At 40.5% G+C, this 27,467-nt stretch overlaps 1 protein-coding gene across 17 annotated transcripts in view; it reads right to left on the bottom strand.

The window, feature by feature from the left end:
• Positions 1 to 1,550: 1,550 nt before the first annotated feature.
• Positions 1,551 to 27,467, bottom strand: part of mef2d (myocyte enhancer factor 2d) — a 148,049-nt gene continuing 122,132 nt past the window's right edge. For 4 of the 17 annotated variants that reach the window (XM_079694835.1, XM_079694841.1, XM_079694826.1 and 1 more), the window contains 6 exons: positions 25,912 to 25,941; positions 21,900 to 22,008; positions 20,943 to 21,129; positions 18,534 to 18,602; positions 11,830 to 11,880; positions 1,551 to 6,535 (listed from right to left, as the gene is read on the bottom strand). In XM_079694835.1, coding sequence (XP_079550961.1) covers positions 6,073 to 6,535; positions 11,830 to 11,880; positions 18,534 to 18,602; positions 20,943 to 21,129; positions 21,900 to 22,008; positions 25,912 to 25,941 — 909 coding nt within the window. In that variant the 3' untranslated portion in view covers positions 1,551 to 6,072. The remainder of the gene's footprint in view (positions 6,536 to 11,829; positions 11,881 to 18,533; positions 18,603 to 20,942; positions 21,130 to 21,899; positions 22,009 to 25,911; positions 25,942 to 27,467) is intronic. The other 13 variants (XM_079694836.1, XM_079694827.1, XM_079694828.1 and 10 more) reach the window with 7 other exon arrangements.

Genomic DNA, 27,467 nt, shown 5'->3' with positions numbered 1-27,467 from the left:
TAGTATTTGAACCTGTTTTATGAATATTTCTTTGCAAACCTACACTTTTATAAGTTTTTGTGAGGGAAAATAGGATTTTTTTTCTGTCTAATTTTATAAGAACAACAAGTAAAAGAACCCATTATACAGAAATGCTCCTGTATTTCATTACATCTTTTAGGTTTTTAACTATAAATCTACAAGGATATCATGAACTATAGCCGTCAAATACATAAAGTGATGTTAAAGTACTACAAAATATACAGTATATGTGGGAATGAACCGAGTATATTTACTCATTTATGGTCATTACATCTTAATGTATATTTACCAAACAGTTGTGTTACTGCTCATTGATGTGTGTGAATTAAATAGCGTGTCATTATGTCTCCTGTTTTTATTAGTAATGTTCATCAGAGCCGACACCCGCTGTTGTTCCGGAGCTAACACGATAATTACTGTGCACTCATCATCACAGAATAATGACTCTGTGATGATGAGTTTTGACACTTTGTGGCGAGATGAAGGAATAATTGCTTGTTTTGTCGAGATCATAAAACAACTTGTTTACCTGTTATTCATCTAAGATTGTTAAAAACTAATGTCTCAACACTTTGACATGAATTGGAAGCCTTTCTAGCGTCAGAATGCACTTTAAGGCTCCAATGTAAGACCAATCAGTTTAATTACATCCACTAATCTCCGTTTGGTCTCAGAGGTCGTCACAGTGGGAACAAAACATCCAACCTTTGACCTTTGACCTCCTCTCTGTGAAGAACAAATGAGGATCCAGCTGATCAATAAAGAGTCACACGTTATTGATCTGTGTTAAAGTGGCTTATTGAACAAGCATGAGCTAAAGAACACGTGTTTATGCAAAATAACATTTGTATGTACTTACGTTTGTGCTCATCAGAAAAATGCTAAATAAAAAACCTTCTGTCCAAATCAATCTCTGTCTTAGAGTAAAGCTGTTTTAAATTAAAAATAAATAAATAAATTATAATAATAATAAATAATACATGAATAATAAAAATAAGAAATAAATAATGTATGATAAAAACATGAAAATACATCATTAATAAATACATAATAATGATAATAAATAATTCAAAATCACTCTCAAATGTAGTGAAAAATAGCATATTAATTAATCAATTATAATAAATCTAAATATTGATGAATCTCAATAAAACACACAAAGTGTCAGAATAAAAAGCTCAATAAAAAAACCGTGTATTAAGGTCTCCATCTGTCTTGTAAATTAAAATAAGTTTCAAAAGTTAGATTTATTTCTGTGGTTTCTGAAACACCACAGAAATACACTTATACAACAATAGTGTTCTAAGTTAAATGATATAATGGTCAGTGTTTTTCCGTGTTATAATGCAGGTCATTCATTTTAAAAAGCCCTAAATATGGCATTTTGGAAATCTGAGCTTCTTCACTTCTCATCAGCTTCCTCCTCGTGCAGATCTAAATATAAGAGTGGCGCCATCTGGTGGTGAAAACACGAAACTGCAGTCACTTCAGACAGAGGGCAGAACAGAAATCCACACAGTCAGACTTCCTGTAGGTCAACTTGTCTATTTAATATATAAAATACGGTAAAACATACGCAAAAAGGAGGGGCGGGTAAGAGGGGACCAAGGGATACTTTGGTACAATAACAAACACTTTTTTTTGTAAAAGCAGTATAGAATTTGTAATAACATATCAGTGCATACTTTATTTATGAAAATATACACAAGTTGTATATCATTCTCCAAAAAAAACAACAAAAAAAGTTTCTTTACAACGAAAAAGCAGACTAGCCGAACACAATATATTAGCTATAATTTATTTTAAACTTTTTTTTTTTTTCCTGTGTGATGTATATTTGTGTGGATATTACATGTGTAGTTCCTATAACATGATTTACTCTTCGCCCATGCATTGACATCATTGTGTCTGGTCAGAAATAAGTTAGACGTGTGTGTGCGTGTGCGTGTGTCCCATGTTAGCGTGTGTGTGTGTGTGTGTGTTTGTACATTGGACTCAGAGTCGCAGCATTGAAGCGTTTCGCCACACGTGTACTAGTATCACTACGCTTGTGTTCATAGAAATCGTGCAACATTAGTAACACCCTTTTTTGAAGAAGAAAAGAAAACCCCAAAAAAAACAAAAAATATATTTATAGAATATTTTTATATAATAAAATAAAATCCAAAAAATGCCTATAACCTACACAAAAAAAAAAATCCATACCATCATGACAGCTGCCATCCGTGAGAGCTGCGGTCGTGATGATGAATATAATAATATCACTTTTCAGAGAACAATTAAAAACAGACTGTCACCAGCACAGATTAACACTGGAAAGTGAGACTTCTAAACATCATTACACAGGAGCTTTAATTCAGGGCGGGGGCGGGTGGGTGGGGGGGTGCAGGTTTTTAAAACTATTTCTCCGCACGATTGTCTTTCTGTTTTTGCAAAAACCCGCTCCATCACCGACAAACAAACAAAGGAGGCCATCTTGTTTTTTTGTTTTGTTTTGTTTTTGTTCAAAGCTCAGGGTACAACAGTCTTAACAGTCAAAGTGTTTACACTCGGAGGATAGCAGTGTGTGTGTGTGTGTGTGTGTGTGTGTGTGTGTGTGTGTGTGTGTGTGTGTGTGTGTGTGTGTGTGTGTGTGTGTGTGAGAGGAGGACGGATACTCTCCGGACGGAGTAAACAGAGAGGTGTAGGGCCGCACAATTGATCAACATTTCATGGATTTGCATCAGGTGGTGCGATGTCAAAGCTAAATATTTAGTAGTATATGAGAAATATCTGAATTAAGTATTTTTAGAAAAGTCTTGGTATTCTGAAGACCTAATAAAATATGGTGTTTGGTTCAGATCCTCTTTAAAAAGTCCAAATATTCTTGAATATTTTTGACTTAAGTGTAGAACAGAGTGAAACAAAGTTGATGTATTTCAAAGGTTATTTCCAATCAAAACCGACCCGGTGATTCCTTTAATTTGAATGAAGTTCATAGTTCATCGTGGGAAGTGATCACAACTTTTTTTCGCGAAGATCGTAGTATGGAATCATCCATGTAATTAGATGAAATATCCCCTTATTCTGACACACATGTGTTAAATGAGACCCAAGGAAACCAGGAAAGATGATATATTATAAATATATTTTTAAATATTTAGTACATTTAATTGTGTCCGCTACCATTTGCCTGTCTTCCCCTCCGTTTCAAAACTCTGTCTCTGCAATAAAGGCACTGGTTGCCCAACAAAAATATTTAAAAATATAATAAAAACATTTGAATGATGTTTCAAATATGATCCGTAATGTTTTGAAATTGTGCAGCCCAAGTAGTGTGTTTAAAAGTGTGTGTCAGTGTGTGTGTGTGTGTGTGTGTGTGTGTGTGTGTGTGTGTGTGTGTGTGTGTGAGATTTAAAAACCAACTGAGTGAGTGACGGGGCGGAGGGGACGTGTCGAAAGTTGAAAAGTGTTTGTTGGATTTGGGAGGCAGTCATTAAAAGATCTGGTTCTGTGACCCTCGGCTTAACGAGACCCCGGCCCTGCGTCCGAAGCTTCTAACGAGCAAAGCGACGGAGGGTGAAAGAGACAAAATAAATACTTTTGAACTCTTAACCATTTTTAAATTCGACCCGCTAAACCCAAAAATCGCCCCCTTACAAAAATGACATCCTTCACATTTTCTTTTACCTTCATAGTCGTAAATATAAAAGTACAGCCAACCAGTGACACACGAAGGAAAGATAATACATGGCTTATACCGAGAGGAAAGGTCAGGGGGGGTAAAAAAAGCTCAATACTCTCTGTGTGTTCGCTCTGATATGTCCGTGACAGAAAATACTTAGCATTATTATACTGACACTGCAAATACTCAACACTTTGATATGCCAAAAGTACTTATAATAAGTAGAGATTATATCCGCAAACATCTTTAAAAAAGTGGAAAGCTTCTTGGGGGGAAGTGAGACCACCATGGGACACTGGACTGATGGAAATGTGACTGAGAAGCTAGAACTGGGAAAACCAATGATATTTCCAAATCATGGAATCATTCATATTTAGAAATCTGTATCATGAACGTTTTTTTAGGTTTACAATTGGTGGATGTGCTATTTTTGGAGGGAAAACAAATAAAATGATTATCACATTTGCAAATGAATCATATTTAATAAATATATAAATTAAAAAAACCTCATTAGAAGTTGTACTTTTGATATTGTATTTAATTAAAAAATAATTTCATTTTTTAAATAATTATTACCTCGTAGAAATATTTTATTTACTAATTTCCCTTTCCTTAATATTGTCTTCTTTTAACTCATATTTAATTAAACTTTTTAATAAAAATATTAAAGGTGTTCCAAATTGCAGAATGCTAATGGGAGCTCTGATTGGTTAATAATAAATACATTAACTTGGAGAATTTAATAAATAGTGCAAAGATTGTTTTGTATCTGCTGAATGTCAGATTTTGAAAAGCAGCTGTATCTGTTTAAACCGGCGGTGAGTGTGTGTGTGTACAGAATGTGTGTGTGTCCATGGGTCAGGGTGGGGTTCAGGTAAAGTGCGCTCCATCAGTGACGGAGTCCTAACCGTTCTCTCTCTAAAACAGTCCGAGTCACCGCGGCTACGTTTTCCCTTTCTACAGCTCCCTCTTTAGGCTCGTCCACATATTACACTTTATATACACGCATAAATATAAATAAAAAAAGAGACCGATCCGCTGAGAATCAACGCGTTTGCTATTTTTTTTTCCTGTTAAGGGATATCCTGCCGATATATAGTTTGTATATACAATCCCTGTCGTCTATTGTCCCGCCCCCGATGCAGAGCTGCCCGCCTGTTTAAATATATACTTGTATCATACTGTATGATCTATACCTTCAAAAACACCCTATCCCTGTCACACAAAAGCCACAAAGGTTACAGATTGCTTATATACACGGTACCTCGCCAATCGCCCCCTTTGAACATCAGCTATCTATTCAAAACACAAAAATAAATTCAGCTGTGTGCATCGCAGGTGTGTGCTCCAGGATGAAATTGAGAATGAACATTTTGCCCCACATCACTTTGTTAAAAAACGAGGTAACAAACCATACACACACACACACGCAAACACACACACACAAACACACACAAACACACACACACACACACACACACACACACACACACACACACACACACACACACACCAAACACACACACACCTTTCTCAGCATCTGCAGTTAACAAGGTGAGGGCGAAGCTGGGATTCTGCGTCATGTGTTGTTGAGCCGTTGCAGCTCGTCCCTGATTCAAAGAAAAGTATTTTACCTCGTCCCTGGTTTTTACAGCTAGTCTGCATGGTTGGGATTAAATATAGGACCCAGGAGGGGAAAAGGGAGGGGGGGGGAGGGGGGGTCATCAGTCTCGTGGCTGGGGAAAGAGTTTCTCTTTTAGTGTCTTCATATTCCAAAGTCAGACAAATCCAAACGCTAAAGGTCAACAGTCTAGGACAACAAAAAGAAAAACTCCACGCTTTAAAAACAGCAAAAAACGGCCCGAGAATCTACAGCGATAACAATGTAACCGTGGTGACGACACACTCGGTGGCACTGACTCAACACAGTGCAGTACAGACAGAATATCCAAACGCAGGGCATGCTGGGAAACCAGCAGTTGTCAACATGTCGGGTGAAACAGTCAAAGTGGCCAAATTTAGGTTTGTGGCCTGATTTAAACACTTCTATTCAAATGTATCTGAATAATGTTTAGACAAATATTCCCTGGTTTGATGGCTCTACCCGTCGGGGCTTGTGTGTGTGAGTGAAAATACATCAGAGTTCAAATGTGTACGCACATTGCCATACACATGTGTTGACGGTGTCAGCATGCTGTGTGAGGTCAGCGTTTCCCGTGTAGGTTACTGGGTCGATGTATAAACGGTGTATAAATATGTGTGTGTGTGTTTGTGTGTGCACGACGAAGGAAATTGGGGGCATCAGGGCTGGTGGGGGGCATGTACACAAGCCACAAGTACACATCTCCATCTCAATCCTCCATCTGTCCGTCCGTCCCTCTGCGGATTCATGTGACCCAGGTGTCCAGTCTCATCCTCTTCACGTTGGTCCCGTCCTGCTCCTGGGGTTCAGCCGATGAGGGCCTCAGGAGGACCATGGTGGGTTGTTGTTGCCCCCCGACGCCGCCCTGGTGGAGGAAATCTGTCGGAGCGCCTCCTCTTCCCTGGTTCCCGTCGTCCCGATCGCTGCCATCGTACGAACTGCCGTTGCTGCTGAGGCTGTCGACTGGCGAGCGTCCCTGACCTCCGACCTCCAGGCGAAGGGTACCTGGGTACGCCACCGAAACTAGACCCTGCCCCTGAAGCTGAATCTGTCCGACTCCTCCTCCCATCCCTCCTCCTCCTCCTCCTCCGCAGGTGGAGCTGGGGGTGCTTCGGTCACGGTTCGGAGACACGGGTTCGGACTTGATGTTGATGTTGGGGTTCGTGTTGACGGTCAGTGCTCCGCCTTGAGAGAGTTGACCCATCGGCCTGGAGAACAGAAAGATGGAAGGAGAGAAAACAGAAACAGTGAGATATGACGATAAGATAAGATGGACCTTTGTTCATCTTCATGGGGAAATTCAGTAGTTTAACAGCAAGAATGAAAAACAGGACAGCACAGATTGACACAGATTAGAGATTAATACAATTAAAGATAATATATGATGAGAGTACCAAGAACATAAACACTGTCTTCAAACAGAACATGAGAGAGGACCTTCATTAGATCACAGTTTGCTGGTCGAATACAAAATTCAAGGAATGGTCGCAACCAAAATGAATGCATCACCATTTTTCAGGATATTGAAGCCACTTTCAAAGACAAGGACCTAAGACACTTTGCAGCAATGCGTATGTAGGCTTCAGCACACGGAGGACGAGGACACACCAAACAAAAAGGACTACATTGGAAGCCACATTTAGAAGCACAGTCTAGAAGCCATGCAGCTCAAACATTTCGGATTTGGTCCGCTCACGTTCCCGTTGCATGATTAAAAGTTACGAGGTCATGGGTATTTTCAACCTGACAGGTGAGACGTTCCTGAATCATTCCTTGTAAGAGTACAAATGTTACCTTCTGATATTAATACACAGAAACTGAAGCATCTACAACGTAAAAAACAACAGCTCCTGTATACTGGAAGATACGAGGCTATTTCGAAGTCAAAAGGAGAACAAAAAGTATAAACTTGGAACAGTCTAATCCGTATCAGCTTGAAAACCTGATTATAATAATGAAAAAATGAGAGTTAGGAAATCCCCTGCTTTTATCTCGAAGATTGGAACCATATTCTGAGAAAAAATGGATTTGAGAATAATAAAATACGACTTCTTCTGCTGCCTGCTTTCCAGGAGCCATCTGTTGGATGAGGCCCATGTTCTGCTTTTTGGCTTCATTCAAATCAAAAACAGCACTACGCCTAAAAACACTGCCTGCGTGTGACTTCACAAACTGATCAGACTGCTCGATATGACACAGGAAGGTCAGTTTGAGTAAGTTCAAGACATTCAAGTGAACTAGAATTACCGCCTCCTGGTTGTTGGCCTCCACCAACACGTTTACACCCGTGTCGGCCCAAAGTATCCTCATCCTATTAGACAGAGTTACAATTGCCATGCTCATCTGAGATTAGTTATTGAGTTCTGGCTGAAAGAGTTTTCTGTTTGCAAGAAGTTTTTAGGGAATTCGTTCAAGACTCCCGGAGATATCACATTCACACAAAATGGGACAGTTGTAACTACTCGCTGGTGCAAGAGCATTTAAGAGCATCGAATAAAAACGTGTTTATACGACTGATGTTGAGTCTCAGAGGCTCAGAAGTCTTCTATCAGGATTGTGTGTTTCCACGTTTTTTGATTGGACAACGCAGTTCATTTCTGAAAGACATCGAATAGGGTTTTGGTAATAGTGTAGCTATGCTTTATGCTGCAGTATCTGCTTCAGTGCCTTCAGTGCAACAACACGTTGGACTCATTGAAATGAATGAGTGGGCAGCAGTGGGACATGCAGTGCTGCTGTTTGTCTGACAGAGACTTGTTCAGCACCATCAGGGTCTAGAGTTTGGAGGGTTCTAGGTTTCTGGGTCTATTTTGTAAGAGAATGTTAATCGTTCAAATCCTCAAAGCCTGTTACTATTAGGTTTAGGTGATGGCAATCTATACTTTGAAGGTGTATGAACTTATGTACACCTTTAAAAAGGTATTGACCGAAATATCCCAGAACCAAGTGGTATCCAAACTTCTCCAGTCGAACGATACCTGCTTCTGATCGTTCGTAGTCAGTTTTCGAAACAGATGACTATGTGTGGGGTTTTGCTACTAAGAAATCTTAGTATTGTTTCTTTGTAGTAATGCGATTTGTCACTAGCCCACTAACGAAGCAGCAACAAAGCATCCTCCTTACACATAGAGGGTATCAAAGGAAGTACTATCGGTATGATTTGAAGGGGATTGCCAATAGAGTGGTGAAGTATTATTGTAGGCCATATTTTATATGAAAACATGAAAATCGCAGTTTGTGTTAACCATAGACTTCATATTTCAGGCATCTTACAAAAAATGCATTAAAAATGACATTGACTTCAAGACAAGGGAACTGAAAGTGGTAAATTATAACTCATCTCTTGGTTTTAGGGTTAGGGTTCAACTGGATCAGTCTGCTAACGGTAATCAACTCTTTGTAACCGGTGTTCCTGCACGTATCAAAGGCACTTTTAGAGTTTTTTGGACGATGGAGAAAACCCTTTTGAATAAGCCGCTCTAGATGATTTCTGTGCACGTTCTTCAAGATGTTTGTGATGTTTAAGATGTCACAAATCTAACGTCTGAGTCTGTGCTTCTACCTTCTCTCTCTGATCAGCCCCCCCACCCTCACCCTCTCTGAGTGGAGTCTGTCACTCCGACTGACACCAGCTGTTGACGCTGCACCGCTCCTTCGACGGTGTCGACAGGATTTTTCCTTTTCCCCAACTCTCCGTCTCCCTTCGCTTGACACGGTCGATCTGCATTTGAAGCTCCCAATTACTGCGCTTCGCCCCTCGGGTGTGTTCTAATATGTCATATCAAGAGCCATCTGCAGCACTGTGTCTCTAATATTCCCTCAATTACTGGCAGACTGACGGGGGAATTTAAGATATCGCTCCTCCGGGCGATCTGCGGCACTCAAAATGTGCTCCGTGTCCTGCTCCAGTTCTGACACACACACTGAAACTCATGCACTCTTACTGGCTCATATACTAATGCCCCTTCCCTGCTATCCTCACACACACTGACAACACACACAGAGATGGAAGAAGAGGTACTTGAGTAAAAGTACTTGAGTAATCGAAGAAATACTCAGATCTTGTGGTTGAGTAAAAGTAGAAGTACTCAGATCTTGTGGTTGAGTAAAAGTAGAAGTACTCAGGTCTTGTACTTGAGTAAAAGTAGAAGTACTCAGATCTTGTACTTGAGTAAAAGTAGAAGTACTCAGATCTTGTACTTGAGTAAGAGTAGAAGTACTCAGATCTTGTGGTTGAGTAAAAGTACTCAGATCTTGTACTTGAGTAAAAGTAGAAGTACTCAGGTCTTGTACTTGAGTAAAAGTAGAAGTACTCAGATCTTGTACTTGAGTAAAAGTAGAAGTACTCAGATCTTGTACTTGAGTAAAAGTAGAAGTACTCAGATCTTGTACTTGAGTTAAAGTAGAAGTACCAGAGTGTAGGAATACTCTGTTACAGTAAAAGTCCTGCATTCAAAATGTTCCTCAAGTAAAAGTAGAAAAGTATTCTCATCAAAATATAGTTAAAGTAGAAACAGTAAAAGTAGTCATTGTGCAGATTGGTCCATTTCAGAATAATATATATGATATGTTTGATAATGATTGATCATGAAAGTGTTCTCAAAGCTGGTAAAGGTGCAGCTAGTTTGAATGACTTTGTATACTGCAGGGTAGCTGGTGGATTTACTCCAGGTGGAACTAAAGTCTGATTTAACACTTGATTATATTTCACATCATTCATCCACATCTGAGAAGTAACTAAAGGGATTAAATACATGTAGTGGAGGAGAAGTACAGCATGTACCTCTGAACTGTAGAGGAGTACAAGTACACAGTAGCATAGAATGGAATTACTCAAGTAAAACACAAGTATCTCAACATTGTACCTAAGTACAGTACTTGAGTAAATGTACTTTCCACCAGTGATTTTAGGATATTTCTAGCCGCATATACCCAGGATGACACTGGGATGTGTGCATTGTTTTGGAAGGAACACACACACACACACACACACACACACACACACACACACACACACACACACACACACACACACACACACACACACACACACACACACACACACACACACACACACACACACACACACACACACACACACACACACACACACACACACACACACACACACACACACACACACACACACACACACACACACACACACACACACACACACACACACACACACACACACACACACACACACACACACACACACACACACACACACACACACACACACACACACACACACACACACACACACACACAGGTAGACGGATGGCGAGAAAACAGCAGAGTCAGCGCTCCGGTGACAGTGATGAAGGCGAGAGGAAACCCCCCCGAGTGCGAACAACACAGCGAGCACAGCCAGAAGCAGACAGTGTGAGGAGAAACAGCCCTGTGTCCCAGAATGCACTGCTTCTCTGAGGAGCTGCACAATCACTCTCAGATTAAGTGAAATTCAGACTGAAGAAGTCGTTTCGAAAAAACAATGTGTTGTACATAATTAAAGGTTTGCCACTGAATTTGACAGATCACAGTCTGCGCTGTCTAGAGTTCAGGCTGTAATTACTTGTAGTTTTGCATATTTAAAGGGCCACTCCATCGGCTTTACACACGGTTAGGGCTCCTCAGTTTGTGGAAGCAGCTGCTTTAACCAAATATTCACAATATAACGTTCCCTCTTTTAAATCTAATATACTGCATTTTGTCAAACATGAACTGAACTAAGTCTTTAGTTTAGTGTATATTGTAATGTTAAAGTCCTTCTCTGTGTTTATGCACCAAAACTAATTCCTTGTATCTGTAAACTAAGTGGCTATAAACCTGATTCTGGGAGGTTTTAAATTGAAAGAGGCCAGGGTTTCATGATGGATGAGAAATTACAGATTTAAAACACTCAATTATAGCTATTTCAATTGAATGCTGGTAAAAATACATTAACAAGCAGTTTCCTGTCTCTGCAGATTGTCGACATTTTAGATAATTTATTGTGTTATGAGCCGAGATATTGGATCTAACCCTATTCCGCTTCTACCTCCTCTATCCTTATTTAACTTATGGAGCTTATGTTATTGTAAGCTCTGAAGCACTTATAATGATGGGTATACTGTTGTATAATCCTGATTTCACCTTTACAAACACTACTTTTAAAAACAGGATCATAAAAAAGCATATTTACTTAATTCTGAGACACTTTCAGCCCTAACATAATTCCAATTCCTCAATGAATTCATGCTCGAATGTAGCGTAGCTTCTGCCTGATTGAGCTCATAGAAATGAATCTTCTCTAATCTTTTTTTAGACAGGCAACACGTCTCTATTTCAGTAGCAAACTCTTTTTAAAAACTGTGCTCTAGTTCCTCATGCAGCAGGTATTTTGGGAGCGCAGCGTGCTGTGTGTGTGTGTGTGTGTGTGTGTGTGTGTGTGTGTGTGTGTGTGTGTGTGTGTGTGTGTGTGTGTGTGTGTCTGTAGTGTGTGTAGAGAGTACAGTACCAGCAGAGGCCGTCCTCCCTGCCAAAGAGCAAGTTGGACTGAGAGGCCAAGCTGCAGAGGAGGGGGAGGAAAGAAGAGACAAGCAAGTTTAAAAAACGAGAGCTCCGACAGCAGGGAAGCAGCGGGACGGAGGCCAGGCACGCTCAGTGGTAACAGAGGAAAGATAAAAAGGCTCAACAGCTGCTTCAGACATGTTGTTAAGAGGCAGAGCGGGAAGTGTTGCTGCTCACGCACACATTGGATTTCCTTCCACACGCAATGCATTCTTACAGTCCGCTCCAATGCACCTAAAAACATCGGCTTTTCCCTCAAAATCGGGGTCAAGCCAACGGGAGTTTTAAAAGGAATATTCCCTAAATTCTCCAACAGTGTATTTTATTTAAGAGCCTGCTATAAATGCAATCGTTTCATTTTAACTTGAGGGATGACATAAGGCATATGTTTTGCAGAATGGAGACGACAGCCCTTTGTGTTTCCCTGTTTTGAGAGATGTGTTGTATGTTGGGCTCATGTGATGCCTACATCAGTTTGCTCCTACATGTAGTAAACAGACATTTCTTTCTATCAACAGCTAGTTGTTCCTGTTTTGCTGGAGGGATGAACTTATGCATGTTTTGCAATTATTTGTAGAAGGGAGATGGCAACCCTTATTGGACAGATTTTCGTTTTCTAACAACTTAACTTACAGAAAATGCAATTGTGATTTCTTTGCATCCGACATGCCAGGCTGATCTGTGTTGGCTGATACGGCCCAACACCATGAGACAAAACACGATGCAGAGATCTCCACTAACTTGACGAAACATGCGTAGCGTTTACTAAAAATGACGGTTGGCTAACTTTTTAATCCTCGAAGTGTTTGGGTTCCCAGCTGTGTGCGTCACTTTTTAATGTCCCCTGGTTCTGTTGTGTTCTGAGCTTCTCGCAGCGTTTTGTTTACACAGCGCTTTTAGTAAACGCTGGGCATGTGATGTCAAGTTAGTGTTTTGGCTCATTTGTGTTTTGACATTAGCATCGTTTCTGAAGCTGCAGCGAGTGTCTCTTAGGGGAAATGTTCCGCGTTGGCACCTGTGGGCCACCGTACTAATCTGAAGCACAAATCAATTTGCTTCTAATAAGCAGACACTTTTCATCCACAGCTCTTAATAGCTGCATGCAAAGTGTAATAATCTGCTTTTAAGCGTAGAACCAATAACCATAAGCATCCAATGACCGTACAGTCTATATGTTTTTTGTTTTAAATTAAACTATAGCAGGTAGCAGAGTGTGAAATGAAGCGTCTGCTGTTTTTTTTTTAACTCTGTGGTGTCTAATGTGTACTCTGGGAAAACACAGATTCCTCTGGGAAGGTGAAAGGCCTCTGACAGCATGTGTGCATTGTGCCCTGCTGATTAAAAACAGTGTGTCCTGTAAGCAAGTCAGCAAGTGTGTTTTTATTCTCAAACAACAGCTGAGAGAAGGAGGGAAAGAGACACAGACTGAGAGAGAGAGGAAATGTGTTTTTGTGGGCGAAAAAAAGAGAAGAAAGTGAGAAGCAGGGAATCTTCAGCCACCAATAAGACATTTCATCCACTCCACAGTTATTGATTTGTAGCCATGAATGGATCAAATGGACAAAAACAACAGTGATGCAAGAGCACACAATGTCCCGAGAAGTTGTTCTGTTTGTTTCCCTGCTAAAAATTACCAGTCTGCAGATAACACATCGACGCCGAGAGGAAACAAACAACCAATGGCATCCGGAGAGCGATTCTATACAGACAAGGAAACAGGCCGAATAAGAGAGGCTCTGCAGGGTGGCAGCCATGATATATTAACATTTAGATTACGGGAGAGAAGGGGAGTCAACAGGTGTACGCCAGATTAAAGTCTGAGAACAAAAAAAGCAGGAAATAAGCAGGAAGTAAGGAATGATTAAATAAAGGGGGGATGGGAGAGGGTGAGCTGACAGAAATGATTTCGTGGTGCCGAGTTTAAGTGTGAACGACAGCGAAGGCGGCCAAACCGTCGCTCGCTGTTTGATTGGACAAAGCTTTGTTTGAGATGAAATCAGAAAGCAGTCTGGGCTGCAGAAGCGTCCGTCGTGCAGAGAGAACAGTTGGGAAAACGCTGCTCGCTTGTTTTCAGTGACAGACACTGTGATGGCACACACAGATGGATAAACCTGCCCCGTGTTTATTCTGCTGTCAAACCGGAGCGCACAATAAATCCCTGCTTGTTCAGTAAAGTCAGGATTAGTGATCCAAATGTCTTAAAGAACACAACAGAGACACTTAATGTAGTCACTTGATACTTATTACTTAACACTTAATACCCTTAATGCTCCTTTTCAGGTTCATATCAGTATTTAGTGTCTCTACTTTAAAGAGTCCTCTCCTGCTGATGTTCAGGTGTATATCAGTATGTAGTGTCTGTACTTTAAAGAGTCCTCTCCTGCTGATGTTCAGGTGTATATCAGTATGTAGTGTCTCTACTTTAAAGACTCATCTCCTGCTGATGTTCAGGTGTATATCAGTATGTAGTGTCTCTACTTTAAAGAGTCCTCTCCTGCTGATGTTCAGGTGTATATCAGTATGTAGTGTCTGTACTTTAAAGAGTCCTCTCCTGCTGATGTTCAGGTGTATATCAGTATGTAGTGTCTCTACTTTAAAGAGTCATCTCCTGCTGATGTTCAGGTGTATATCAGTATGTAGTGTCTCTACTTTAAAGAGTCCTCTCCTGCTGATGTTCAGGTGTATATCAGTATGTAGTGTCTGTACTTTAAAGAGTCCTCTCCTGCTGATGTTCAGGTGTATATCAGTATGTAGTGTCTCTACTTTAAAGAGTCCTCTCCTGCTGATGTTCAGGTGTATATCAGTATGTAGTGTCTGTACTTTAAAGAGTCCTCTCCTGCTGATGTTCAGGTGTAGATCAGTATGTAGTGTCTCTACTTTAAAGAGTCCTCTCCTGCTGATGTTCAGGTGTAGATCAGTATGTAGTGTCTCTACTTTAAAGAGTCCTCTCCTGCTGATGTTCAGGTGTATATCAGTATGTAGTGTCTCTTCTTTAAAGAGTCCTCTCCTGCTGATGTTCAGGTGTATATCAGTATGTAGTGTCTCTACTTTAAAGAGTCCTCTCCTGCTGATGTTCAGGTGTAGATCAGTATGTAGTGTCTCTACTTTAAAGAGTCCTCTCCTGCTGATGTTCAGGTGTAGATCAGTATGTAGTGTCTCTACTTTAAAGAGTCCTCTCCTGCTGATGTTCAGGTGTATATCAGTATGTAGTGTCTCTTCTTTAAAGAGTCCTCTCCTGCTGATGTTCAGGTGTATATCAGTATGTAGTGTCTCTACTTTAAAGAGTCCTCTCCTGCTGATGTTCAGGTGTATATCAGTATGTAGTGTCTCTACTTTAAAGAGTCCTCTCCTGCTGATGTTCAGGTGTATATCAGTATGTAGTGTCTCTACTTTAAAGAGTCCTCTCCTGCTGATGTTCAGGTGTATATCAGTATGTCGTGTCTCTACTTTAAAGAGTCCTCTCCTGCTGATGTTCAGGTGTATATCAGTATGTAGTGTCTCTACTTTAAAGAGTCCTCTCCTGTTGATGTTCAGGTGTATATCAGTATTTAGTGTCTCTACTTTAAAGAGTCCTCTCCTGCTGATGTTCAGGTGTATATCAGTATGTAGTGTCTCTACTTTAAAGAGTCCTCTCCTGCTGATGTTCAGGTGTATATCAGTATGTAGTGTCTCTACTTTAAAGAGTCCTCTCCTGCTGATGTTCAGGTGTATATCAGTATGTAGTGTCTCTACTTTAAAGAGTCCTCTCCTGCTGATGTTCAGGTGTATATCAGTATGTAGTGTCTCTACTTTAAAGAGTCCTCTCCTGCTGATGTTCAGGTGTATATCAGTATGTAGTGTCTCTACTTTAAAGAGTCCTCTCCTGCTTATGTTCAGATGTATATCAGTATGTAGTGTCTCTACTTTAAAGAGTCCTCTCCTGCTGATGTTCAGGTGTATATCAGTATGTAGTGTCTCTACATGTCTCCATGCTTGAATATTCAAAAAGCTCTTTATTGTTCTCATACTGCCTGTGCTGCAGCACCTCTATTCACCCTCTGTCTGAAACCAGAGCCCAGTGTGCTCTGATTGGTTAGCTGGCCGGCTCTGTTGATCTATCTTTAAGGTGTAACTTGTAAAATGTAACTTACAGATACCCCTCTAAAACTTCCCCACGTCATTACTCACTTAAGATAATTATGTTTCATATTTTTCTCAAGTGTTGAAATGTTGTGTTTAAAACGCAAATAAAAAAAACAATAGTCAAATAAACTTCTAAGTGTATATTTTGTTTATACTGATCCGAAAGAAGACATGTCCTGGAAGCAAAACAGACCAAAATCTCAAACCTTTCATCGTAAAGATTAGAAACACTTCACGGTATATAAGAACTATTTTTATTTCCCTCAGTCGAGAAGCTATATCTGGATTTAGCTAATTCCCTTGAGAACAAGCGCTGGCTCCTTCTTCATGAGTGTTTTACCAGATCTGTCTGCCGAATAATTTCATGCAATCTGGACGTCCATTTGTTAAAACAGGGTGATGAGAGGAGCTCTGCTGACTACATCCTGCTTTCTCAAAGACACACAAACCCCCCAGGAGCCACAGCTGCTGTATACAATAACAAACAACCTATTATCATATTTTCATGGACAATTTTCAGCTTGTCAGACGGAGAAACGCACAACAGTCTCCCTGCTGACAGATCGCATTACTTCAAGTGTCAGTTGTTAAACACACTTCTGTTATCTTCATTTTGTTGTGTGTGATAGAGACTGTGAGCAGCTGCAGTCTCTTAAATTTACTTCAAGCAAAGATATTTCTAGGGTCCGAGCACCGACACCGTCAGGTTTTGTATTATTATGTCTAAAAAGAATCACAGTTTTGAGGGCCTAAACATGTTTTTAGATGCAATTTTCGGTGAAATGCACGCATATTAGGGTTCGAGCACCAAGAACACAGTCTTTATATTGTTCCTACATGTATGAAATGTGGTGGGTGTATGTATCAGTATGTAGTGTCTCTACTTTAAAGAGTCCTCTCCTGCTGATGTTCAGGTGTATATCAGTATGTAGTGTGTCTACTTTAAAGAGTCCTCTCCTGCTGATGTTCAGGTGTATATCAGTATGTAGTGTCTCTACTTTAAAGAGTACTCTCCTGCTGATGTTCAGGTGTATATCAGTATGTAGTGTCTCTACTTTAAAGAGTCCTCTCCTGCTGATGTTCAGGTGTATATCAGTATGTAGTGTCTCTACTTTAAAGAGTCCTCTCCTGCTGATGTTCAGGTGTATATCAGTATGTAGTGTCTCTAGTTTAAAGAGTCCTCTCCTGCTGATGTTCAGGTGTATATCAGTATGTAGTGTCTCTACTTTAAAGAGTCCTCTCCTGCTGATGTTCAGGTGTATATCAGTATGTAGTGTCTCTACTTTAAAGAGTCCTCTCCTGCTGATGTTCAGGTGTATGTCAGTATGTAGTGTCTCTACTTTAAAGAGTCCTCTCCTGCTGATGTTTAGGTGTATATCAGTCTGTAGTGTCTCTACTTTAAAGAGTCCTCTCCTGCTGATGTTCAGGTGTATATCAGTATGTAGTGTCTCTACTTTAAAGAGTCCTCTCCTGCTGATGTTCAGGTGTATGTCAGTATGTAGTGTCTCTACTTTAAAGAGTCCTCTCCTGCTGATGTTCGGGTGTATATCAGTATGTAGTGTCTCTACTTTAAAGAGTCCTCTCCTGCTGATGTTCAGGTGTATATCAGTATGTAGTGTCTCTACTTTAAAGAGTCCTCTCCTGCTGATGTTCAGGTGTATATCAGTATGTAGTGTCTCTACTTTAAAGAGTCCTCTCCTGCTGATGTTCAGGTCTATATCAGTATGTAGTGTCTCTACTTTAAAGAGTCCTTTCCTGCACGTGGAGATGACAAATAAAATCTATTGTGGCTTGACTGTAAACCCAACAGGAAATCGGCCATCTTTAGTTTTACAGCATTTTTTGACGATTTCCGGCAGCTCCTTCAAATGTTGTCGAACGAAATGTTGAATGTTAATTTCAGTGTGTGTAGCAAACTGAAAAGTCCATAATCACAGCAGACCCAAGAGTGTTACAGACTATTAACTGATTATCAAACTCCATCTAATTCCAACCTTCATTTGATTTAATGTAATCCATCAAAATAAGTGGCTTTGACAGCGAAGCTACGTCTAAATTATTCTTTCTAGTAGTGCTGCTGTGTCTGAGGAATTGGAGTCTATGAACACTGCCGGGTGACAGTGACAGCTAAATGGCTGCAGAGTAAAATGTTAATGCACTGTGTGGTGTACAGCTGAGCACTGGGACGCCGTTTGGTCCTGAACGCAGCATCAGGAGACGCCTTTTCCGAGCGACACACTGCAGCGTCTCCCTCTTTGTTCGTGACACTTCCAAAGAGCTTCACATCTCAGTTATGTGCACGCAGATGCTAACAACCACACGAGTAAACTGTCTTAAACTGAAGCAGCGATGAAGTGCAGACAGCAAAGCATTAACATGTAACACACAGATGGAAAGGACAGAAGGTTTTGCATTGATTTGGTGATTTCTTTGGGTTATTCGGCTCCTAACCAAAGCCTGTGAATATAACGTTACAGATAAAAAGGCATAGCAGAGCCGCTTAGCCCCAGATGCTATCATGTCATTCACCTCAGGTTAGCAGCAAAATTGGAGATGCAGTTAACCATCTCTGCATTCTGTTTCTCTGCACCCCACATGCTGTGGAGAAAAAGGGGGGAGGGAGGACACAACAAGAGGCAGTTACAAGCTGCTCCCCCATCCACAGGTTAGCCTAGCACAGCCAGACGGCTAACAGAAAATAATTAGCGCTAGCGGCTAAAATGCTACGACACACACATGGTCATGAAAAGTTTAAAATGGCTGCTTTCCCTTCCTGTGATGGAATGAAGACTTTTCTTTTTGTCACTGCTTTTAATTGAACTATTCATATCTCACACTGCACTGTTTGTATATATTGATTGTTGTCTTTTATGTAGACTGGAAGACTGACAATAAAGTTGACTTTGACTTACTTTTATTAATGTATTTTTATTTTATGTTGATTTGATTATCTTTGCTTTTTAATGACCGTTTTTTTGGCCATTTTCGTAATGTCTTTAATGTTTGTAAAGCACTTTGAATTGCTATTTAAAAAGACTTGCCTTGCCTAAACAATAATATAAACACCTGACTTAGTATTCTCTGAAGTAACTTTACAACAGAACATCTGATAAGAGACACGTTTTTAAATTGTGTTTGTGTCGTGTGTTGCCGGATAACATGACTAGCAGACTAGCTACCAGGAGCTAAATGAGAGAAGGACCCCAGTGGGAGTGGGATCTGAGGGGGGGTGAGTGGGAGGATGGGAGTGGAGGTGGGGAGAAGAGGCATGGAGTATCTAGGTCAACGCTAAGATGAATCAAACACAGCTGGGGTGATAACACAGCTCCGTACGGGAGAGGCTTCAAATGTTTCATGAGTCTGAGTCAGAGGTGGGAGAGCCACTTTGAATTCATTTAGTTTAGTGTGACCACAGTGGAGAAACACTCTGTCCTGCGTTCAGTGTTTATTACTTAACCATTGCATCAAAATGTGTTTGAACTATCATTTTGTCTTAATTTACATTATTTAATTTCATATCCCATTTTCTATCTACATGTATATAGACTTCTTGCACTACTGTTTATTTTGTATTCCTGTATTGTATTATCCATGTTGCATTGTGGGAGGAGCTCAGGTCAGAAGGAGTTCATTGCCATTTCTACGCTGCAGCTTACGACACTAAAACCTTTGAATCTTTGAATTAATTAAAGTATATTTTATGCAGAATGGCCATTTTTTAGAGCAATATGCAACAATTTATTGGATTTTGGAGAATAATATATTACATGTAACAGGATTATGTAATCAGGATACAGAAAAAAGCTAACTGTGTTCCTTTACACTTACACTTACTTAATACAAATAACTGGAGGCTGTTGACTGTAGGTATCTATGTGTATGTATGTGTACATGTGTATATATATGTATGTGTGTATGTATATGTGTATATATATATATATGCGTATATGTATATACGTCAATCAACAACTAAATCAGATTAATAATAATAATGATAATAATAATAATAATTAATAATAATAATGATAATTAGTTATCGATTATAAATACATAATTTAGGGACAACGGGTGGGATTAAATAAATTATATTTCTTCTCACTCCTTTTCCAACACTAGATGTGGGACTGTTTATGTTGCTAATGCTGTTGTTGTTGTTGTTGTTGTTGTTGTTGTTGTAAAGGTCACTTTGTTTTGTTTTCTCTTGCATGACTATGCACTGCACATTTTTTTGTTTTGTAATTATTTATTTTACTTGTTTGAATTAAATGTATCAATCAATCAATCAATCAATCAATCAATCAATCAATCAATCAATCAATCAATCAATCAATCAATCAACTAATCAGATTACTGTGACATAACAGACTAAGAAATAATTAATAATATTGATAATTTCTTCTTTTCTAAGGTTACATTGTTCTGTAGTTTTACACACTACCGTAATAAACATATTATTAATATTAGTTTTCTCTTGTATTTATTTGCATTGCGTTTGAAACTGTATTGAGGTCATCCTAAATGAATGGAGAGTAAAAAGCGCTCTAAGTTACAGCTTCTTAAACGTCTGCTGGTGGCATTTCAAAAGGAAAAGGTAGGTCCCCTGGTGTCCGCTGTGTTTTGAGTCTCTTGCAACGTTTTTTTATTTGTATAATGTTTGCCTTAGCAGCGCTTCCTTCATGCATCAAAGTTGGTGAAGATGTTTCATTAAGTGGGTTTTTATATTTGCATCGTTTTCAGAAGCGCAGCGAGCTTCTCCTATCAGACATGTTTTGGGCCAGCGTATAAAGGAGAAGGAGTGGAAAGTGGAAATACCTTAAAGTTAAGTTCAGTACTTTAATATTTTTAAAAGTCTTGTGGTGGCATTTGAAAGAGGGAAAGGTCAAAAAAGGTAGTGAAAAACATAGAATGATTGAGTTAAATAAAGAGAAAGCAACTTACACCAAGTTACTGAGCGACGCCAGGCTCATCTGACTCGACTGTTGCTGTTGTTGTTGTTGCTGCTGATGCTGCTGCTGCTGCTGCTGCTGCTGCTGTTGCTGGGAGACCACTGGTTGCTGTTGCCAGGCAGCCATAGACGGTGTGAACGTCTGCAGCGCGGTGAGATCTGCACTCGTCAGCTGGTACTCTGAGATAAAGGGAGAAAGAGAGAGGATGAGGAGGAGGTTGAGGAGGAGGAGGAGGATGAGGAGGAGGAGGAAGGGGGGGATTGTTTTTACATCACACAAGTTTTTCTGGAGCATCAATATTAATCAGAGCTAATCCATATTAATGGAGACCTTTGAAGTGCAAGTGTTCCACAATGAACAAAGTGAATATTCATAGTGGTTTGTGGCATCGCACTGCAAAGGATTTCAAGTTATTGGAGGTATTTCACGACACGCAAAGTAACTGTGTGTTTGACTCTGAGTCCTGTTTCGTAAAGGAACGAGCATAAGACATACTAAGGGGTTATTAGATAAGATAAGCTGAATATGTAAATGCAGGTGACTTAGCGGCAATTTAATATTAAGGAAATCCAAAAAGAGAGTAATCAGGTTACTTTTATTTTTTGCTCATCAGACTAGATTGAAATTGAAAACGCATCTATTTCAAAATACCAAGCAAAATGATATGTAATTATTTTGTTTATTATTTACATTTATACAGAGGTAACTAGTTATTTTAACGGAACACCTCCCAACCCAAGTATTTACAATATATATTATTGACACATGTAGGATCGGAGAGAGTTCATGTGTCTTACAGAACCATTTCAGGCTAAAAAGCCCCAAACACCAGGCCCTAACTAACCCTCCTAAATGACTCAAACTTAATTTAAAAAACAAATTTAGGTGTTGAGTTTCCTGTCCCGACGTAAACACACAGATTTAGTCCGTGGTGCGTTCGCTGTCTTACCCGTATTGTAGGCTGTCTGCATGCCGGAGAAAGGTGCGAGGAGACTGGGTGTTGCCACGGAGACCACAGGTGTGGTGAGTGACTGGGAGACGCCTAGCCGCTGAGCATTCTGGGAAAACACAGAGATGGAGGGAGGAAAATGAGAAACAGAAAGTGGGATTTGGGGACTTTTAGGAGCGTTTGGAGGTGGCTTCAAGGGGGTCTCCAACTAAATGGAGACTTTGGGAACATAGTGACATCACTATGGAACACTCACACTTCTATTGGCTAGCGCTTCAACACATTGCACGTGATAAGCTAAGGGGGGGGACATCTCTAAGCGTGGAGACATGTCCCAGTAGAGACACTACATACTGATATACACCTGAACATCAGCAGGAGAGGACTCTTTAAAGTAGACACACTACATACTGATATACACCTTAACATCAGCAGGAGAGAACTCTTTAAAGTAGACACACTACATACTGATATACACCTTAACATCAGCAGGAGAGAACTCTTTAAAGTAGAGACACTACATACTGATATACACCTGAACATCAGCAGGAGAGGACTCTTTAAAGTAGAGACACTACATACTGATATACACCTGAACATCAGCAGGAGAGGACTCTTTAAAGTAGAGACACTACATACTGATATACACCTGAACATCAGCAGGAGAGGACTCTTTAAAGTAGAGACACTACATACTGATATACACCTGAACATCAGCAGGAGAGGACTCTTTAAAGTAGAGACACTACATACTGATATACACCTAAACATCAGCAGGAGAGGACTCTTTAAAGTAGAGACACTACATACTGATATACACCTGAACATCAGCAGGAGAGGACTCTTTAAAGTAGAGACACTACATACTGATATACACCTGAACATCAGCAGGAGAGGACTCTTTAAAGTAGAGACATTACATACTGATATACACCTGAACATCAGCAGGAGAGGACTCTTTAAAGTAGAGACACTACATACTGATATGCACCTGGACATCAGCAGGAGAGGACTCTTTAAAGTAGAGACACTACATACTGATATACACCTGAACATCAGCAGGAGAGGACTCTTTAAAGTAGAGGCACTACATACTGATATACACCTGAACATCAGCAGGAGAGGACTCTTTAAAGTAGAGACACTACATACTGATATACACCTGAACATCAGCAGGAGAGGACTCTTTAAAGTAGAGGCACTACATACTGATATACACCTGAACATCAGCAGGAGAGGACTCTTTAAAGTAGAGACACTACATACTGATATACACCTGGACATCAGCAGGAGAGGACTCTTTAAAGTAGAGACACTACATACTGATATACACCTGAACATCAGCAGGAGAGGACTCTTTAAAGTAGAGACACTACATATGGATAAACACCTTAACATCAGCAGGAGAGAACTCTTTAAAGTAGAGACACTACATACTGATATACAGCTGAACATCAGCAGGAGAGGACTCTTTAAAGTAGACACACTAGATACTGATATACACCTTAACATCAGCAGGAGAGGACTCTTTAAAGTAGAGACACTAAATACTGATATACACCTGAACATCAGCAGGAGAGGACTCTTTAAAGTAGAGACACTACATACTGATATACACCTGAACATCAGCAGGAGAGGACTCTTTAAAGTAGAGACACTACATACTGATATACACCTGAACATCAGCAGGAGAGGACTCTTTAAAGTAGAGACACTACATACTGATATACACCTGAACATCAGCAGGAGAGAACTCTTTAAAGTAGAGACACCACATACTGATATACACCTGAACATCAGCAGGAGAGAACTCTTTAAAGTAGAGACACTACACACTAATATGAGCATGAACATTTGCATAATAGGGCCCCTTTAAGGAATGTTGCTCTATATCAAGATTAAACATTGTTATTGAATAAATAAATACTCTGATGCTATGACCTCCATCTAACATTCACAACTAAACTCTATTTTCTTGGCTCTTTGCCTCCAGTGTCGTGAGAAAACCTGGTCGGGTTTCACCTCGTTTTTTACCCCCTTTTATGGGCCCATTGTGGGAGAACATGACATCATCCATTTTCAACAGTAATAATGATAATGGTTAGCATGTGCTTCCCACTGTACAGCAGAGCGGCTGCAGAGACGTTGTTGTAATGAGAACTATTTAATTACACTATTACTACTGAAATGTTTCACTTGAATCACAGCTTGTTCTGCTTTTAGTCCAAATGGAAAACCCATGCATTAGTCTTTGCTTCACGAAGCTAAGCGCAGCAACACCAATTCACTTTTGTATCCCTCAGTTTGGGGTTTTATTGGCCGATTAAATAAAGACAAATAGTATTCAAGCAAATGCACCAGAGCAGTGTTAAATGTGCAGGGCAGTGGATGATGTTTTTTTATTTGTTTGCACCCCTGAGAGAAAACACAAGCACCTCCATTCCTCCCCGAGGCGTTTAACTTTTTCATCGACACTTTAACATCTGCGTGCAAAGATGACAAGTGTCTCGCATCTCGAGGTGGCGTTGGCATGGCGTTATGTAGCGTCACGGAGGAAGGTGTGATGAGAGGCTTTATGCCGAAAGGAACGCATGCATCCACAAATCTGTGTGTGTGTGTGTGTGTGTGTGTGTGTGTGTGTGTGTGTGTGTGTGTGTGTGTGTGTGTGTGTGTGTGTGTGTGTTGAAAACGTATGTGTGTGCCATGGTGTGAAAAGAAGGTATGTGAGGATTTCAAACACAGTGAAAAGTGTTTGTTTTTTGGGTGTGTATTTATGCGGAGAAATACGCATGAACACATGTCGGCATGAACGTGTGTGTGTGTGTTTTGGGGGGGGTGAAGGGGTCAGTGTGCCGACCTCCAATGTGTGTGTGTGTGTGTGTGTGTGTGTGTGTGTGTGTGTGTGTGTGTGTGTGTGTGTGTTCCAGGTTGTGATGTTTTTTCTCACTGTGATCCTTTGAGCGTCGGCACTGAGATAAACCAAACATGCACATGCTGAGCAAACTGCTGGTTGCTCCGGTTCCCTCAATGTTCCCTCAATGTGCTCTCAATGTCCCTTCGATGTTCCTTTGTGTACTCTCAATGTTCCTTCGATGTTCCTTTGTGTACTCTCAATGTTCCCTCAGTGTTTTCGAAATGTTTCTTAAATATTCTCATAATGTTCTCTAGATGTTTCTTAATGTTCCCTCAATGTTCCTTTGTTTTACTTACATATTCTTTCAATGTTCCTTCAATATTCTCGGAATTTTCCCTCAATGTTTCTTAAATATTCTCATAATGTTCTCTAGATGTTTCTTAATGTTCCCTCAATGTTCCTTTGTTTTACTTACATATTCTTTCAATGTTCCTTCAATATTCTCGGAATTTTCCCTCAATGTTTCTTAAATATTTTCATAATGTTCTTTATATGTTTCTCAATGTTCCCTCAGTTTTCCCTAAATATTCTCTTAATTTTCCCTGAATGTTTTTCGAACATGTTGCCTCAATGTTCCTTCAATAATCTTGCAATGTTCCCTCAATGTCCATTTGTGTTCCCTCAATGTTTCCGCAATGTTCTCGTAATGTTCCCTCAATGTACCTTCAATAGCTTCCTATTTTATGCAAATATCATATTTTGTTCTTACTTTTAATTGATTTCATTGATATTTTACTCTCATGAAACCCAACTCCCCCCTGTGATGGATAACGTATTCCTAATTCTGCCTCTCTTTATTATCCGGCATCGTTCTGGGATTTTACCGGGCAAACTTCAAACTCCTTAAAAGTTAATTTGTTTTGGATTCAAGTGTCCAGCCCTCCTGATCTTGACTCTCCTTGAGTGTGTCTCTGCGTTGGTACTGTGAGAGGCTCGGTGTGTGTATTGAACTCTGAATCCTGCAGGAACCAGTGCAAGCAGCTGATTGGTTCACGGTGTTCTTCTTCTACTCTCTTCAACCCTAACGAAGGTGCATGCTCATGCGCGGTGAGATCACTCCACATCCACGAGGTTTAAAATTCTGAAAGGGGTCTTCACCTCACTCACCAACTCCAGCTCTTCCTCTGTCTGCACGGCGGGGGGGGTGGGGGGGAGTAAAACACAGAGGACCGTTACCTTTCTACTACTAACTGCAGTAAAATATGATCAAACATGTGTTATATTATAAGTTGAACTGATTAAATGTGATGGTAGGTCCACGTCGATGCATGCTTTGATCCATCCGTATAATTGTTCGTCTAGAGATATGTAATGTTTCATGGTTTGTTGATTATGTGCGTGGCTGCAGATGGAAATTAGGTAAAATCTGACATCTCTTTTTTGAGATTAGTGCATTTTAATACATGGTCCTTGTTTAATTTAAATGAGTTTGTACGGTGGCTGAAAAGTGCAAACGTGCTACAACGGCCTAAAACATTTCCGTTTGGAGTACGATGCAAATATAAAAACACATGAAGAGACATTTCACCATCTTGAGGAAACATGTGCAGTGTTTACTTAAAGTGCCGTATAAATAAAAATAATAAAAAGTGCTAGAAGTTAAAATACAACGGGAACTGTTTCCAGGGGACTCTAAAAAGTGATGCACACAATGAAAGGTAAGTTTCCAACAACAGAGACAGTTGTTCAGCTTTATAATCCTGAACGTCAGCAAGCGCTCCGTCCCAGCTCCCACTCTTTAGTCCCACTCTTTAGTGTCCCCTGGTCTCCCAGCTGTGTGCGTCACTCTTTAGTGTCCCCTGGTCTCCCAGCTGTGTGCGTCACTCGTTAGTGTCCCCTGGTCTCCCAGCTGTGTGCGTCACTCTTTAGTGTCCCCTGTTCTCCCAGCTGTGTGCGTCACTCTTTAGTGTCCCCTGGTCTCCCAGCTGTGTGCGTCAATCTTTAGTGTCCCCTGGTCTCCCAGCTGTGTGCATCACTCTTAAGTGTCCCCTGGTCTCCGCTGTGTGCGTCACTCTTTAGTGTACCCTGGTCTCCCAGCTGTGTGCATCACTCTTTAGTGTCCCCTGATCTCCCAGCTGTGTGCATCACTCTTTAGTGTCCCCTGGTCTCCCAGCTGTGTGCGTCACTCTTTAGTGTACCCTGGTCTCCCAGCTGTGTGCGTCAGTTTTTAGTGTCCCCTGGTCTCCCAGCTGTGTGCATCACTCTTTAGTATCCCCTGGTCTCCCGCTGTGTGCGTCACTCTTTAGTGTCCCCTGGTCTCCCAGCTGTGTGCTTCACTTTTTAGTGTCCCCTGGTCTCCCAGCTGTGTGTGTCACTCTTTAGTGTCCCCTGGTCTCCGCTGTGTTTTCAGCTTCTTGCAGCGTTTGGTTTCTGCAGCTTTTAGTAAACGCTGCGCATGTCTCCTCAAGTTGCTGAATGTTCTCTAAATGCTGCATGTGTTGTGAAGCTGATGAAGAAGTTTATTCATGATTGTTTTGGCACGTTTGTGTTTTTTTATTTGCATCGTTGCAGCACGTATCTCCTACTGGAAATATTTTGGGGCGTCGTAGGGCGTTGGCATGCTCGGGACTCGTTGTGACTCGGGGTCTAAATGCAGGTCGCTCTCCAGGGAAACTCCTCTGTTGCACCCCTCAGGGAAACATGCAGTTTATTTC

The sequence above is a fragment of the Notothenia rossii genome, assembly GCF_949606895.1.
Source record: "Notothenia rossii genome assembly, chromosome: 7".
Taxonomy (NCBI): domain Eukaryota; kingdom Metazoa; phylum Chordata; class Actinopteri; order Perciformes; family Nototheniidae; genus Notothenia; species Notothenia rossii.
The sequence above is the reverse complement of the archived record's forward strand: the minus strand, read 5'-3'. Positions and strand labels throughout refer to the sequence as shown.